The sequence below is a fragment of the Miniopterus schreibersii genome (genome assembly GCF_964146895.1).
Source record: "Miniopterus schreibersii genome assembly, chromosome: 6".
NCBI lineage: Eukaryota > Metazoa > Chordata > Mammalia > Chiroptera > Miniopteridae > Miniopterus > Miniopterus schreibersii.
Window position 1 is genome coordinate 81,352,412 of NC_138107.1, and position 17,469 is coordinate 81,369,880.

The following is a 17,469-nucleotide window of genomic DNA, read 5'->3' on the forward strand; positions in this document are numbered from 1 at the left end:
ACCACCTGCCTTAAGTCAGTTGGGAAGTATGGCTTAGGAGTATCATGTATGGAAACTTAAAGAGTTTAAGTTCAATAGTCAGCAGTCTAACTGGACAAATGTCAGAATTATTAAACTAAGACAGCATTACAAAAGGATACTGTACCCAAAATCAGGATAAGATTTCCATCACATTCTCAAGTGAGGCAGACACCAACTGGAAAAGTGTTCATTTTGGAAGTAATACTTTAAAGCTGGCCTTTGGAAAATGGGAGTATTTTTATTCAAATTTTTTAAAAAAATTATCTTCATTTTCAGGGAGAGGGAGGGAGAGGGAGAGGGAGAGACATAGAAACATCAATGATGAGAGAGTCATCTTGACCGGCTGCCTCCTGCACGCCCCCAACTGAGGATCAAGCCCACAACCCGGGCATGTGCCCTGACCAGGAATCAAACTGTGATCTCCTGGATCCTAGGTTGATGCTCAACCGCTGAGCCACACCTGGCTGGGCAATAGGAGTATTTTTAAAAGGCAAACAAGATTGTGAATTTAGTTCAGTTCAGTTTGCACTAAGTCAGTGCTTACTATGGACCAGATATAGTATTAAATATTGTCAATACAACACTAAGACATGGGCTTTGCTCTTCAGCATGTGGTCCAGTAGAGGGAGACAGGCTGCTTACCACCCTGCTCTAAGCACAGTATAAGCTCTGCACAATGGGCTTTAGAAAGAGTACAATTTCACTCAGATTGTCAGAGACCAAGGAAGGCTTTCTTGAGAAAATGACACCTAAAAGGAGTCCAGAAGGGTAAGCAGGATCTAGCCAAGTAGGGCAAGAAAGGCTGGGAAGGAATCCTTGCCCATAAGAAACCACTGAAGAGATTGAGAAGTTTTACCCCAAAGTAGCTACAATATGTGATTTTGAATATGAGAGGAATTTTTGAATGAGAGGTATTAAAATTTTTTTGTGGCTCTCGAAAAAAGAAGATAAATGGAAGCCTATTTCAATTCAGTATATGAAAACTCATTTATTTAGTGAAATCTTGTGATAAAGTACTCCAACATAATGCAAATTCAATAAATGGATTGGTGATGGGCTTTGTTTCATAGCAGTTTCACATGATCATTATTAACCCACAATAACATGATTCTTTTTTTTTTTTTTTACAGGACGATTCTGAGTCCCACTCACATACACATCATGGCTGGGTCAGCTAGTGCTGTCCAAATGAGGATAAGCTGCATAGAATGTTTTCAAATATGTGGATGAGAATTTGTTGGGAATGCTGTGGAAGGGAGATTAGATTTAGGTTGGAGACGCCCCCCAAGTGCCTTCCACCTCTGAGATCCTGCAGCCTTCAAAAAAAACTATTTGATAGTTGCATGAATAAAGGCAGTGACAGTGAGCAAACTCATATATTAAGGTTTCACTTACAGTACATAAAGCTTATGTTTGTTATTAAATGTATTGAATGTAACACTATTCAAATGAACTTTCTTTTACATATGGTTTTAAGTACCCTTAAAGCAAAGCAAAGCTTCAAACTTAAAACTGTTTCCAGTCCAAGCAAAGCAAAGCTTCAAACTTGAAACTATTTCTAGTCCAAGCAAAGCAAAGCTTCAAACTTGAAACTGTTTCCAGTGCAAGCTAATATTCTACGCCTAGATGTCTGGCTCCTTCCCTCTACCGTTACTATAATGGCCAAGGGAAATTATGTATGTCGCTGCTGGAAACTGAGAAGGGTGCTAACATGTATGAAACCTTCAAACTTTTCAGCAGCATATAATGCAGATGAAAGTGGAGGCAGAACATGGAAAATATGCCACAAGGGAGCTAGGGTCTTCAACTCAGAGCAAGAATGTTAGCCCACTAACTATAATGGGAGGGTGCTTGTACTGGATGAAGAGGGCCACTGTAGCTTAGGCTGCAGCAAGACAGTCATACAAATGGAAATATGAAGTCAAAGGAAAATTCATAGCTATGTTTATATGACTGAACCCGTGTGTTTACTGGTAGGGAATGTACATCTACAAATATGTATATTTCATTTTCACAAAATAAATTATACAAACTGATGGATAAAAAGGATATGAAAGACTTAATTGTCTGAGGTTATAAGTACTTAAAATTTTCTTTTGACTATTTGTTTTTCTGTAATTACTTTTGTAATAACAGAAAGTCTTAAAAATTGATCCCAGCAATAAAATTATAAACAGATTAAAAATTCCTATCAGCAACATTTTCTTTCTGATTCTTTGGAATTCAAAGTTACTATCTTTAATAAGACATTTTTGAGCAAAATGTGTATAAAAATGCAGATGCACATAAGTATTCCATTTTTAAATACTGACAAAGAAACAGAAACAAAAAACCCTAAGATAAGGTAGCAAAATAAAAAATTTGAAAATATCAGGAAAAAAGCAAAATTTTACCATAATTACTATTAATGGAATTATAAAGTACGTGAACACACTTCAATCATGCATTTAATCTAACTATGGAAAGACAATGTCATACTATTGTCTTAAAACACCACAGTAGGTAATAATAACCAACCTTTCAGATGAGGATTAAGGTGGCAAAATCCTTTCCTCTTCCCACACCAGCACCCTAGTCTCGGACACCTTCCCATTAAGTTTTAGTTTGGAAGTCGGCTCACTTATCAATGTCAAATTCTATTTTATTGCACAATGTCCAGTTCAGCAATTTTCAACTATACTATAAAACTAAACAAAAATAAAAAATCCTTAGGAAAAATGTATTTTTCTTTTTTTTCATTGGGTATAAGCAGCTGATAGAGTTCTGTTCAAACATACTCTAATAAAGGGACCTGTCAGAACATTTTCACCTCTGAAAAAATGTCAGGTTTTTGTTCTAAATTCTTTCTGGACAAGTTTATTAAAATTATTAAAGAAATAAAATGTGAATGGATTTGCAATAAAAAGAATAAACATTAGCACTGGCTAATGCCACATACCATTGACAAAAAGGATAGGAACCCGTTGGTGATTTGCATCTTACAACATCAGAAATGAAGAGCAGCAACTGTCCAGGAGTGTTTGAAGGCAGTGTCTTCACCAACTCAAGGATCCCTCTGAAGCTGATGCTCTGCCACTCGTTCCAGTTCTTTTGCCATCAGTCCCCTATCAGATTCTGCAACTGTTTGGGGAATATCCAACTAACAAAATCCAAAACTGAGCACTGCCATTAGCCGGAGTTTACTGGTGCCACCCCTGAAATTTCACACTTTTTCAATAATAAAAATTTGCACAGAAGTTGGAATTTAAGGGCTAATTGTATGTTTTTACCTAAAATCTTATAATTACAATATTTTCATGAAAAAAGTTGTCTAGTAACATAAATTGCTTCTGCATCGGTTCCACAAACAAGACAAGGACCTAAAACGTCCAAACTGTTCACAGACAAAGTCCTGTTGGGAAGCAAACTTGTGATCTCAATTCGGTCTCTTGCAGGATCGGTGCTGAGCCAGGAGCTTATGAGAGATTGGTGAACGTTAGCCTGGTTACTAATGCTATGAGACAGAAAAGTACTATTTCTTCCTCCTGGGAGAAAAACAAAGGGGGGAGAAATCTTTCAGGACTTACTTTATATTAGTGAACATCCAAAATTCTACTGACATTTTTAACAGGCGACGACTTAAAACTTGTATAATTCTCAGAACAACAGCTGGTTGTTCCATTACTACACATCACCATTTTATTCGGTGACATTAAATACTCAAGTTTCCATGGGCTAACACACCTATCAAATTTGAAGTCTTCAGGCAAAGTAGATTTACTTTGACCCTGTCTCTCTGTTCATTCTTTAATGGAAAGTGCCAGAACTGTAGCAAAATGGCCAGAAGTGGAATAAATATGGGGAAAAATAAAATGAGACAACTTTCTTAAGATCTTTTTTTACCCTTTATTTTATAAATATGTTTTTATTGATTTTTAGAGAGAGAGGGAGAGGGATATAGAGATAGAAGCATCATTGATCGCCTGCCTCTTGCGCGCCCCCTCCTGGGGATCCGGCCCAAAACGCCAGCATGTGCCCTGACCAGGAATCCGACCCATGCTCAACCGCTGAGCCTGGCAAAACTAAGTATTTTTTAATAGGCTGCACAGGTGGTGACTTTTTTATCCTTTCACAGTGTCTAACACTGTGCCTACAAAACTAGACACAGAATACAGTAAATGGCTTTATTTCTAGCCTAACAAAGGTTCTTCAAACAGTAAAATTTCAAATGTTAGGTAGTAGGGGCAGAGGAGGAAGTAAGTAAAAACCAAGTGCTTAGTTATCCTTAGATAGAGTTATTATTTTCTCCATAAATGAAGTTAGTACAAACATGCTGCATGCTCTACATAATCCATACTTCTCTGCAATTTTTTCTGGAAAAGTTTTAGATTTCCCCTTGGTTTTTCATTTTACCACTCCTATATTTTACATTACATTTCAATACTGTGAAATTAACATTATTAGAACCACTGTGCTAATCTCCTACCTGGTCTCCCTGCCTCCACTTTTACCATTCCTCTCCCCATAGTCCATTTTCCATACAATAGCCACAGTGACACTGGCCGGTGTGGCTCAGTTGGTTGGAGCGTCATCCCATACATGGAGAGGTTATGGGTTCAATCCCGGTCAGGGGACATGCCCAGGTTACAGGTTTGATCCCAGGTTGGAGTAGAGGCAACCGATCAATGTTTCTCTTTCTCTCTCTCCTGCCCCGCCCTCCCTTCCACTCTCTCTAAAGTATCAATGGAAAAAATATCCTTGAGTGAGAATTAAACAAAAAACAAACAAAAAGCCACTTTTACCCTGGTGAAAGAGTGATGATTTTTCAGGCACGTCTGTGGAGGCATCCCAATGCCACAGGGATCCATCTTCAGAGCAGGTAAATAGATGATCGGGGTTGGATGGGTGAAAGTGAACTTCCCACACTAAAAGACAAGAACCAAGAAGCTTATGCTGTGCAGATTAGTTGAACAAACATTAAAGCCCTATCTCTTCTAGGTACCATCTCCCATTAACCTCCATCACACACCTTCAAACCCCAAGTCTGTGATAAAAATCAAAGGCTTCAGAATTAAACCATATTATAACCCCCCAAAAGGCTACAACATGTAGCTAGGATAAAGAAGCCAAGTAAATCTACATGTATACTGGGCCAGCAAAAGAATGAAAATAAATGTTAATCATTTGAACTATTACATTTTTTTTTTAAGGTAAAAGTATGGCAATGGGATAATTCTGGAAAAAAAAAAACTTTTTAAAAATTAGTTTAAGTTCTCTTATTTTCAGTTCCTGTGTTATTAATATATGCAAGTTATATTATTGTAAAGACTTAAAGAGAAGACCATAAAAGTAATATACAAATGAAATTCTAGGAGGCAGAGTCCAATTTGGCTCATGCCAGGACTCTGGACACTTCTGTATCACAGAAGTAGCAACAAGCTCCTAGCAAAACAAAACCTGGAAATGCTCTAAGAATCTGGGGTCCAGTCTCAGATGGGGGGCTTTTAAGAAGCCAATTTGGGATTGAGGACTCCTCAAGCTCTAAACTTTAAGGGAACACTGTGTGCCAATAGACATCTGGGAGCCAATGACTGGCCAGGGTGCCTTAGGAAGTTCTCTGCAGCATGCAGGTAAAACAAGTTGTCTGTGGACAAGGGCTCTGTGATTCTGGGTTAGATGACCTTAAAGAGGCAGCATAGAAAGTGCCCGGGGGGTAACATAAAAAATGCAAGGCACATGTCTGCAAGCTGGCAATTTTCATTCTGACACTTAACCACAATTAAACATCACGTGACAAAACAAAACAAAAATTACCTTCCTTAGCAGGAAAGGAATGTGTTCTGGGTGAGTCCCTGTATAAAGTGCATTCATACTGTTTCATTAAAACAAAGTGAAGCAAAACAACCTCAAGAGCCACAAACAAATGCCCAAATCTAGATTCTTAGGTATTTATTTTCAAATTAGAAAACAAAGCTCTGTAAAACATCTTATTTCATTTCTAGCCAAAAGTCAGGATGAATTCAAGGTAATACATTAGAATCCATTACATTTGTGTTTACTGCATAACAATACAGTTAACAGGGGGCTGGTAAGAGGAGACCTGAAAGTTTGTAATTCTATTACCACCGGGTTAACCAACATCAGACTCTATGAGGGCATATCCTATTCCTTTGCATTCATTTATTTTCCTGGGCACAGCTATAAATTGGAGAGACAAAATTTTCTATGCTTTTATTTGCTTTACCTTACATATAAACTTAAAAGTCATTTATCTTTCCAAGGTAATAATGTGAAACTTATTGAACAGAAGTTGCAATACTGGTATAATGTTTGTCCTTTTGTACTTTTATTCAAGCATCAATACAAACTTAAGTCAGAATTTAAAACCATAATCCACTCTGTCATGACATCAAAGACAATGGTCATATAACGAAAAATTTCTGTCCAGCCCCGGGTGGCTGTTAATTGGAGTGTTGTTCCATACACCAAAAAGATTTCAGGTTTGATCCCCAGTCAGGGCGAGTAGGGAGGCAACCAATTGATGTTTCTCTCTCTCTCCCCCTTCCTCTCTTTAAAATCTATAAAACATATATTTGGGTGAGATATAAAAAAAAAAATTCTGTCTAGCCAAAAAACCCCCCACCAATATCAGAAGACAAGCAAAAAGACAAAAACCAGTATCTACTGTTCCTGTTAAAAGAAAAAAGGCAAAATAGCAAATTGAAGAACACACAGATTGGAAATATTAAAAATAATAGCTTGTTTGCATGGGTAAAGGGCATTGTCACACATTGAGCATGGCCATATAAGCTGAAATTATTTTTATGTAGAACAATTTGACAGTTACCAGTTTTAAAATCTATGATGCAAGACGATCCATATGTACCATTATGGAGAGCTACTTACAATACATCATATAACTCACCCAACAAAAAAGTATGTATCTCCGTAACACTTACTTTCAGCTTCATGAGCCTTCAGCAGAGACACAGGCATAGTACCTTGTCTAACATCCCAAATACTCAACATTCCATCCTGGCCACCAGTAGCTACAACATGCTGCTGGTTGGGATGTCTATCAACACAGTGGAGTGGCACTCGGTCACCAGACCTTTTATGGGAGATACAATAACATCAAGTATGTTGTAAAGTAGAGTTTATCTTTGCATAACCCATGAAACATGTTTCATTCTAGTAACTAAATGATAACTTTGTGGCTAGAGCTGCTGGCTGATTTTAAATCATGTCCAAAAACTGACTACATTAAATATACTTCTAAATATTAGAAAGGGGGGTGGGTAAGGCCAAAGTTATTCATTCTCTCTTCAATTTTGGAGGCATAGGGAGCAAGATAATCTGATGGCATGATGTGAAAAACACATTTCCATTTCCATTTCTTGGCTTTTAAAAAACATTATAGCATACGCTGGTGTGGCTCATTTGGGTGGCGTGTCCTCCCGTACATCAAACGATCATGGGTTCAATTCCCAGTCAGGTTGTGGGTTCGATAAAAATCAGAAGTAATTCAATTCAGCTTTAATTTATCACTGTTTTCAAATAAGAAATATGATCCTTCCAGAAGAAAGGATATCTCTGAATCAAGACAGAAAATGCCTACTAAATGTAGCATGGTAGTATCAAACCCATCAAACTGTACTTGCTTTATCAAATTTAAACAGGGATTATTCTTTTAAAATGCAATTAAAATATATTATGGTTTAAAGTCAATTGCTATAACTGATTGAACAAATTAATTTTGCATTATACTACTGAAATTACAAATCAAAACTTACAGTGATAATATCTGAGAGGGCTCATTTCCTTGTTGTCTGAAATCCCATATTTTTAACTGTCCAATTGAATTTACTGTAAGAATCTCAGGAGTTCGAAGGAAGGTTACCGCATGGAGTGTACTGCTATCTGCATTGTCTATAAATTAAGAAAACAGTAATGTGTGTTAATGGGTCCCCTGTGCCATGAAAATCTTAAATCACGTGGGGTTTTTCTAATTATTATTTTTAAATTTTTTAATCGTGTTCTTTTTATTGAAACATTACAAGTGAAATTTTAAATAGGTCACGCTTTAATCTCTATAAAAAACATACAGTAATATATGTGTTAAAATGAACTCTCCTATGATAGAAAAATGATATCACTCACAGGACACCTGAGCTGTTTTGCAAAGACAAGGCTGAGTTTTTACATATGTAGTTCTCTATTTCCACTGAAGATTGTTATTCCCCATTTCTGAGATACCCACTCAAGCTCTTCTATATGCAATTTTATTTCTGACTAGTGCTTAACCCAGAACCTCCATTCATTCTATTGGGTCAAACCCCAGTGCTTCCTACAGAGCTCATTCTGACCTTGTATTATTCTGCTGACTCATCTCAAATTTATCCAACCTTATCCTCACCAACTCTCTCCTCCATGAGTCCTTGAAGATTATTATAACGGTCCTTTCCTTCTTCCTACAGTGTTTAACTTAGACCACATAATTTAGCATATACTTATAGACTTTTGTCACACTCCTGCAAACTACCACCAGGCAATGGTCCTTAAACAAGTGATGCTCCTCAGAACTAAAAATGATAATAAACGACATAAAAACTGATTCATAAGTTCAATCCATAGAGGTTCTGATTCAGGTCCAGGTTGGTGGGCTATTAAAAATCTCCTCAGGAAAGTCTTTGTGAAACATAGTTGAGAATTATTACACTACAATAATCCTTCTAAAGCACAACAGGAAGTACATCACTTGCTTACTCAAACTTTTCAGCGGCTCCTTAGCTGCCACCTAACAAAATGTAACCTCAATGGCTATGCATTAGACTCTTCACAACCTGGCCCCAATTTACCTTCTTTGCTTCATCTCTCACCTCTCTACATAAGTATCTAAAGTAAGGTCAAACTATACCTTCTGTCATTCTCTAAATGGCCTTACCCTGCCTCCACACTATTCCCTTTGTCAGGTGTGCCATCTTTTAGTTATTTGTGGTCTAGAACCTTGATTGAATTAATTGTCACCTGCCCCTCAATTCTTTATCCAATAACCCACACCAGCCAAATATCTTGATAAAGGGATTCTGCTTTGTATATTTTTATATCCTTCAAAAACCTAGCACTGTACCTACTTAAGCTATACCTACCTGCAAGGTAGGTGCTCAATTCCTATGTGGACCAAAAAAAAAAAAAAAAAAGATGCTTTTTCTTACCTATAGTTCTCACAGCTTCCTTGTGATCAACTCTGAAGAGATTTATTCGACCATCTTCTCCAACTGTGACAATCTCTGGGCTGCTACACACAACACCTGTACATGGTGCACTGCTACAGGAAGGGCTGCCTGGACCCGAGTGGTAGTGAGCTGCTGTCCACTGCTGGCCAACTGACAGAGTCTAGGAGTCAGAAACAAGGATGCAATCAATCAAAGCAAAGTCCTAAAAACTAGCACTTTTCTCCAACTAAAGAGTGTTTTAAAATTCTCTTTCACACCCTTCTAGGAAACCACTCTCTCCTTTTTCCTTTATATTTCCAAATATGAAAGTCCAGAACCTACTTCCATCAAAGCTCTGTATACACTGGATTAGATTCTAAAGGAATATTGTTCAAAAATATCCCAAACTTATCTCATCTCAAACTAAAGAAATGGTTTTTAGGTATCAAGTAGTTGTGTGTTCAAATCAACTTTAAATTCTTTAGGGAATTGGCCTACATCTAAGAAATAATTCTCTACAGTGCTTTCTAAATAACTCCATTAAGAAAAACAATAAAATCTTGGTCTGATATTTTCTAGGCATGCGTATAAGCAAGGTGACCTTTATTAATTCCAAAACCTAAGTAAGCACTCTCTTCTAGCAACTTTAACCTATTACAAGTGGGGCTATTGTAAAGGATCGCCCTCACCGCTACCCAGTGAAGGTCAGCACTCTTGGGCTTTGGCACACAAGAAAGCATTGAAAACATGTCAATGGTGATAGAAGGAGATTCGACTTGGGGAGGTGAACACACAATACAATGTACAAATGATGTACTGTGGAACTGTACCCCCTGAAACCTATATAATTTTATTAACCAACGTCACCTCAATAAACTCAATTTTAAAAAAAGAAAAAATGTCAAGTCTTCGTACAGAGTATTCTCTCTTCTAATTAAAAAGGAGGTTCTAGCCACAGAAGCAAAGTAGCCATTCCTGTCCTTTCTCATGATACCTGAGCTAGAAGGTGCTCTTTCTTCAAAACCAGAATAAGAACTTAAAGGAGAGAATTACAGAAAAATTACTTGCCAGAATACTATATTGTTAGGTCTAAACTAATAGAATTTAAGCGATATCCCAATTTCAATAGAAGTTCACACCAACATGGTTCTAGAATTAATCTATTAAAAGATGGGTAACATAACAATACTTTTCTCCTCCATGTTTTGAGACTATAAAATTTTATTATTTGTGTCATTATTAAGTACAGTCTTCTTGAAGCATTCCTAAAAATAATGAAAATACAAATTCAGTTTTCAAAAAAAATTTCTTTACCTGGTTATTTGGACGATGAAGGAAAACTGTTACACATCCTGTTGATGAAGCAGCTACAATTCTTTCCTGGTCGAAAAACTAAGTAGAAAATTCCTGCTTGTTACAGATTCAGAAATAGTAGGGAGAAAGCCCATTTGTTTGACTTAATTAGCAGTAATAACAATGTTAAAATGCAAAGGGCCTCTAAATGCTAAGCAAACAAAATATAAGGATGGATCTGAAGGTAAAAATAAATAACAATTTTATTTCCTTAAACTCACTCATCTATAATCGATTTAATTAATTTTGGGCCATTACCATAAAGCTTTAGAAAAGTATCATTCCCACAGAGAGGCAACTTTCTATAGAAGAAAATGCAGGGACTTTGAAGTCACACAGACCAAGGTTTAAAAACCTAACTCCAAGTTACACTGCCGAAGCCTAGACAAACCTTTACAAGGGGGGAACTAATCCCTTAGGGGGCTGAGTAATAAAAGAGCAAAAATACGCACGTTCCCTTGCAGAGTATCCCTCACACTGTACGAGCTCAAAAGGTCTTACTGTCAGTTTTCTCGTGGGTAAAACAGACAGAACGACAGCTGACTCAGGAGCATACAAAGAGAATTAAATCAACTTATGTAGTTTCCAAAACAGTGCTTAACACCCAGTAGATAATTTCTTTAAAAAAAAAAAAAAAAAAGATTAAAAACCAAGACTGAATCCGCATGCCCTGCCCCAGTCCCGATCCGGCCACTGAGTTTCTTATGCTAGAAATTCACAACCTACGCAGACCTCGGCTTCCCGTAAACCCGGGCGAGCCTGGACGCCCTCTAAGGTCCTCTGCGTCCCTAAGCGCGTCAGGCTCGGCTCTCAAGCGCTCGGCTCTGGGGGCTCACGCAGACCTACCTGTAAGTCCATGACGTCACCACAGTGCCGGGCGCCGCACAGCAGCTGATGGTCGCCGTCGAACCCTCCATCGGGGTCCAAGTTCCCCAAATCTCCGATAGACCACAGCAAGACACAGTTTTCCTGGAAAGCAGAAAGTTTTCTCTTGAGATGAAACACACGTTAAACTCTCGAAAGTTAAAATGTGTATTGCCGTCCAACAACCTCGCTCAGAATAACGGGGACGGTACGGGGCCAATCCGAACACAACGGGAATCGAGGCTCAGAAACACCGTCGGTGACTCTGGGGGGGACAAGGCAACCGAGGCCCAGATGGGGACTCGGGGGGACGGAGGACGGCGACAGGATCGAAAGGGCGAGAGAATTCGCGCGCGGGAGGCCGGGGCGCGGTTCCGGGAGGGTGGGAGGAGGCGGGGGCTCCCCGGCCCGGGAGTGGGGGGGTACCTCATTGTCCCAAGAGCCCGTAGCGAAGGTCTCCGCGGTCTGCAAGCTCCCCGCAGGGACCGGTCGCCAGCGGGTTTTGTTGATTTTCTGAGACACAAACTTAGCATAAATTTCCTCCATGCCCGAATCGCCCGCGGCAGACACGGCGAGATGCGCAGCGCGCGCCTCTCGGCCCCGCCCCTTTCCGCCGAGCCCTGATTGGACGGACCCGACGCGGCCGACGGTGGCTGCGGAGGGCCAATTCTCCTCCGCGGCCAGCGCGGGCCGCCAAGCGCAGGAACTTCCCTTCCTCTCCGAAGAGTTTAGGAACAGAGGCAACAACAGCGTGCAGGTCCTTGTTCCGTACGCTCTGCCCCTAATCTGCAGAATCAGTATAGGAACACTGACACAACGCATTTGTGGAATAATTGTGCAATTTAAACAAATGCAAGAGCAAGATCAAAACAAAATCAATGTACGAGAAACCGCCTAGGAGCCACCACGCACGAGCGTTGTTTTGCATTTCGCGGCGCACAGAAGAGTCCCAACCTTTAAATTCTCACACCAGCTTATTTATTCTAAACTTCTCCCTCTTTGCCTCCCAAAGAAACCCTTTGCTTCAAAGCTGTCACCACACACTGTCGGAGCCTGGAGTGGGAATTCTGAAGACTCCAGTGCTGGTTTTCACGACCATTGCCTAGCTGTGTAACCTCCCTCAAGTCATTTCTGCATATAATCAAGAATGAGTTTGATATGTAGCGTTGACAGCCCAGAAGTCCGTGCCGTAGGTTCTTTCTGTGCTTTTGATTACACCTTTAATGCCCTTATACTCCTCTGTCCTCAGAATCCTACCCTTCTTTTCAGGACCTGTCCCTTCCCATGTCTTTTCTTGATTAGATTAGCCCATGATCTAAATAAAAAGAGCACTTGATATTTAGACCACTAATAGCACTTAAAATTTGCCCTCTGTTGCTAGTTTTCTTTTGATGCAGATCCCCAATTAGAATGTAGATCCTATTGCATACAAGAGGTATGACTTACTCTTTAAAAAAAAAAAATCTCCTTGATACGAGACTCATAACGGTGCGCTGGCTGTCAGCTTTAGAGAGATATCAGGTCTTATAGAGGATTGAGGCTAGTTTTGTTTGTTTTGTTGTAAATAGAAGACCATCAGGAAGCTGCAGAGAGATTAAATGAATAGTCCCAAACTGACAATTTGGTTCCTAATGCAGAACACCGTTTCAAGTGTGGTTTCATTTATGGTCTTTGAATCCCAGAAAATAGGGAACGTGTATTTCGGGTTGGAAGTAGGCTGAGCGTCACGTACGACAAAATCTCGTGAGAATTAGAATTTGGATCTAGCTGCCGACGCAGTAGCATAGATGTCTTGACATAGCTTTTTCTCCCTTAAAAGTTTATTGGGCTACATGATGACTGCATTCTGTCAGCCTCAGTTCCGATTAGGAATCGGCAAGTCGGGTGCGACAGGCTCGTTCCCTTTCGGCTTCTCATTGTCTTGCACAGCTGGCAGCTAAAAGGCTGGTGTGCAGTCTAACGGTGGAACCTGTGAGGCTTCATTTGCTGAAAATGCACACCTGCGTTGGGAGAATCACACGCTCGACGTAGGATACAGTATCGTTCACCATCTGCATTATTGTAACAAGTAAAGCGCCTCCCCCACCCCCGCCCCATATGTCATGTATTCTTCCACTCTCCGACTTTGTTCTTTATCGCTGAGAACAAACCAGGATCTCCGAAGTCTCTGCTAACCCAACACGGATGTACTCGTCGCAAAGCCAGAGGCTGGAGAACTCGGGGTCAAGGCGGCCTTTGCCCTCCCGAGCTTATAGGAAGATTATTCAGGCTCTGCCATAGGGAGCCCTGACTCTAACCGACCTAAATATAACGCCGCGGGGTTGGGTGAGGCAGCGCGGAGGAAGCCCACCATCTAACAAGCTGGACGGCTATAGGAGCAGACCCGCCGCTCGCAACAGCTGACCCATCGGCGGCTGCGGAGTCACCACCCGCAGCGGAGGGACAGGGCGGCCCCGCCACCGCGCCGGGCGACCAGAGCCGCAGCCCAGCGCCCGGCCGGCCGCGGGGTCAGCGGCAAGGCGGTGGTCCGCGGCCCGAGGCCTCGTAGGGGTCACCGCGCTGCGGCCCCGACCCCGCCTCGCCTCCCGCCCCCCGCAGCCGCAGCAAGCCACCCGCGCGGGCCGCGGGCTCGGGGCCACCCCCGCTTCCGGCCCCCCCAGCCGCACCCTAGGCCGCGCGGACAGAGCGCATGCGCCTCGCGGGGGATACGGGGGGCGGAGTTTCAGACGGTAGTCCCAGCGGCGGAAACGGCGGCAACGGCGGGGACGCGAGCGGGGCGGTGACCGTGTGGGAGGTGGTCTCACTCTTGGGGAAGCTGCTGGGCACCGTCGCCGCGCTGAAGGCTGTCCTGTACCTGCTCCGGGTGTGCTTAGCGATGGCCTGGAAATCCGGCGGCGCCAGCCACTCGGAGCTCATCCACAATCTCCGCAGTAAGTGCCACCCCCGCCGGCGTGGGGCAGCCGGGACAGGCCCCGGGCGGCCGGCGGTGGTGTCCGCGCCGCCGCGCCCGCTGGAGGGCTTCGGCGCAGGACTGCACCAGCCGCCCCGAACGGCGTGCGCCCGCGATCGCGTCCCCCGGGACCTGTCACTCATCGGCGACGCGGGCTGGGAGGGGAGAGAGAGGGCTCGGCGCGGCGGCCGGCGGGGCGGGGGCCCGCGTGTCCCCGGGAGCCTGGGGGGGGCGCGGCGCAGGTGGCGGGCTGTCACCCGAGTCCGCCGGCCGCGCGGGCGAGGGGCGTGCACCCGGGGCGGGGAGGTGTCGGCCTGGCCCGGGAGACGCTGGGCTGCAACCGAGGGCGCTGCACCCCGGCCCCTCGCGCCCGGCCCCGACCTCGCCGCGAGCTCTCTCCCCCGCCCTCCGTTTTTTCCCCTGGAGGGAGATGCCGCGGTCTGATACCGGCGAGGGCAGGGCGGGGAAGATGAGAGTATTGTCACTGCGGATGCTGGGAGAAATTTCTGGGGCGCTGTCCAGTGGAAAGCTTCGTGGGGGGCGGAGGAGGAACTGGTGGGGGGATGCTGTTCCCGGGAGACTTGTATTTCAGGAGCCCGTGGAGAGCTCGGGGTGCGTAAACTGTTGTGTGCGTGCAATGCTCTAACTTCAGGACTACCATATGCTTGGAAAGCCTTGTGTGGAAGTTTCTTTGTATCATTCTCTTTAATTATTGTATTCCTTCCTCTGATGGCAATTTTAGGGTGGGACGAGTGCTGTGTCACTTTCTTTTTTTAAATCGAAATACAGTGTTGCCGTGGGGTCTGGAGACCTGGAGGACCGCGGTCTGAATATGCTCACTCACTGTGGTCAGAATTTATTTCACTCCCTTGGCCACTAACTTTGCAAATAATCATATCCTGACACATGGTATTTTTAATTGTCATAGTTTTTTTTTAGTTTTTCATGTATTTGTCATGTTTCCTAAAACAAATTTGTAACCTCTGGGACTTTTTAAAGATATATCTGAATCCACTCAAAGAACTTAATACTCATTCCTTTTTTTTCCCCTCATAAATTCCAACTAAATGTACTTTATACAGTTGGACCTGTGCTAGGAATACCAAGATGGGTGACAGAAATATATAACACCATCTGACACATGGTTAGTAATTAATATTAGCCATTTGACTTTTTTGAAAAACAGCATTTAAAACTTGGAAATGGTGGCCTTAGTGTTTAATAATGGAGAATGTTTAGATTTTAAAATTCTGTCAAGCGTTGTCAGTATTCACTTTACGGAGGGATATTTGATTGGAAGTAGACACATAAGCTCAATATGTTGTAAATGTTTTTGTAAAATTTCTTAAAATGATCTGCTTCCTGTTGCAATATACACACCTGAAACATTCTACACACAAATTGTGATTAAGTAATTTTCCACTGGTAAGTTATCTTAGTAGACACTTGGCTGTGGCAGAAATTTGTAATCAATCAGGCTTTTAACGTCTCCTTTTTGGGCCAAATTTGTAGTAAGCCAAGACTAGATCTTTTCCCAGTGGTTTTATAGTCACTTTAATGTATTGCATTGCTATTCTTAGTTGAAATTTCTGAGGCTGTTTCCCTATCAGCAGATTTGATAAGAAATATTTAATATACGTGCTGATATTGCAAACATTTAGCTTTATATTAGGTCTATGGTAAGAGGAAATTAGAGCCCTGTAATAGCTCAGCCTTTTTTGTAATACTTGTGCAACTTTAGTTTCAACTTCTTGCTGCAGTAATTCTAGCTAATAGATTTGATTTTTATATATCAGTTTGTTATAAAAGTAATATTTGGTCATGTAAAAATTTTAATTGTCACAAAATTTGAAAATTTCTCCCTTTTTCCTGGTTACCCTGCTGTTGTGTATTCTTCCCAACTTGAAGACTTCTAATTACATTTTTAGAAAAAGGTTAAAATGTGATTATGTTAATAGGAAGTGAAAAGGGATCTGCAAACTGGAAGAGGAAGCACGTTTACAGTGTTAACTTTTTCAAAAGGAAAGAAGTTCATGATTGGTTTGTTTTAATATTATAATAATTGAAAATACTGAGTTTTTCTTTTGTGAGACGTACTTGAAACATGATTGTGTATGAGATCATAGTTGATGTATCATTTATTATTTTAGACTGTAATGGTATATCATATCTTACGTTGTGATGACAACTGCTCTTAAGTAACTCCTGGATCACCTGGAGAGCTCGTAAAAAACCAACTAAGACAGATTGCTGAGGCTCTCAAGAATTTGTACAGATGGCCCTTGAACAACACGGGTTTGAACTCGTCATGGGTCGACTTACAAATGGATTTTTTTCAGTAAACGTACAGGCAGTGCTTCGTGTCCCTGATTTGGCATTTGCGGATCCCCGATTGAAAGTAGTATTTTCCATCGCGGGTGTGAACCTGAGGACGCCGAGGGCTGGCTGTAAGCATTATTAAACAGCATCTTACATAAGGGACTTGAGCAAAGCATCCACAGACTTTGGTATCTGAAGAGGTTCCTGGAGTTTATTCCCCGTGGATACTGAGGGACCACTGTAGTTAAGTTTTGGGGGAGTCAAAGCTATACATAGATTTTCAGCTGGGGTTGGGTGTGGGGGCGGCATCAGCGCCCGAACCCTCAGGTCCTTGAAGGGTCAACAGTGTTTCTAGCGAGTTCCTAAGTGATGCCGCTTCTGGTCCAGGAACCGACCACATTTTGAGAATCACTGGCATAGAGACTTGTGTGTAGAGAATTGAAAATTCTCTACAAGGTTAAACTCTGCCAGTGTTTCAGCTGAATCAGTTTTATACTCTAAAATAAAATTTTAGGAAAAAAGTCTATAGCCCAACAGAGTTCTCTGTAATGTCAGTGTCCGTGCTGTTCAGTACAGTAGCTCCATGTGGCATTGAGCATTTGAAATGCGGTCAGTACAACTGAAGAGCTGGATTTTTGTGCTATTTAACAAATACTCACATGTAGCTAATAGTCACCACATTAGACAGTGCAACTTATTTTATAATTATGGGTTGATTGTGTGTTCATGAAACAGATCAATGTAAAACAGCTGTGAACCTGTTTAATC

At 41.8% G+C, this 17,469-nt stretch overlaps 2 protein-coding genes across 10 annotated transcripts in view; one reads left to right on the plus strand and one right to left on the minus strand.

The window, feature by feature from the left end:
• Positions 1-994: 994 nt before the first annotated feature.
• On the minus strand, positions 995-12,048 carry NUP43 (nucleoporin 43). The gene is made up of 8 exons (XM_081140681.1): positions 11,859-12,048; positions 11,415-11,537; positions 10,530-10,607; positions 9,216-9,396; positions 7,794-7,929; positions 6,960-7,111; positions 4,803-4,925; positions 995-3,545 (listed from the first exon to the last, which is right to left on the minus strand). The coding sequence occupies exons 1-8, from the start codon at positions 11,976-11,978 to the stop codon at positions 3,316-3,318; spliced, it is 1,143 nt and encodes a 380-aa protein (XP_080996807.1). The 5' UTR covers positions 11,979-12,048; the 3' UTR covers positions 995-3,315.
• A 1,800-nt stretch (positions 12,049-13,848) lies between these two features.
• Positions 13,849-17,469, plus strand: part of PCMT1 (protein-L-isoaspartate (D-aspartate) O-methyltransferase) — a 34,917-nt gene continuing 31,296 nt past the window's right edge. For 3 of the 9 annotated variants that reach the window (XR_013999069.1, XR_013999070.1, XR_013999071.1), the window contains exon 1: positions 14,051-14,362. Coding sequence is in view for 3 of the 9 variants with exons in the window: in XM_081140893.1 (XP_080997019.1) it covers positions 14,122-14,362 (241 nt within the window). In the remaining 6 variants the exon portion in view is untranslated. Of the gene's footprint in view, positions 14,363-17,469 lie in introns of all 9 variants that reach the window. The other 6 variants (XM_081140893.1, XM_081140892.1, XR_013999066.1 and 3 more) reach the window with 6 other exon arrangements.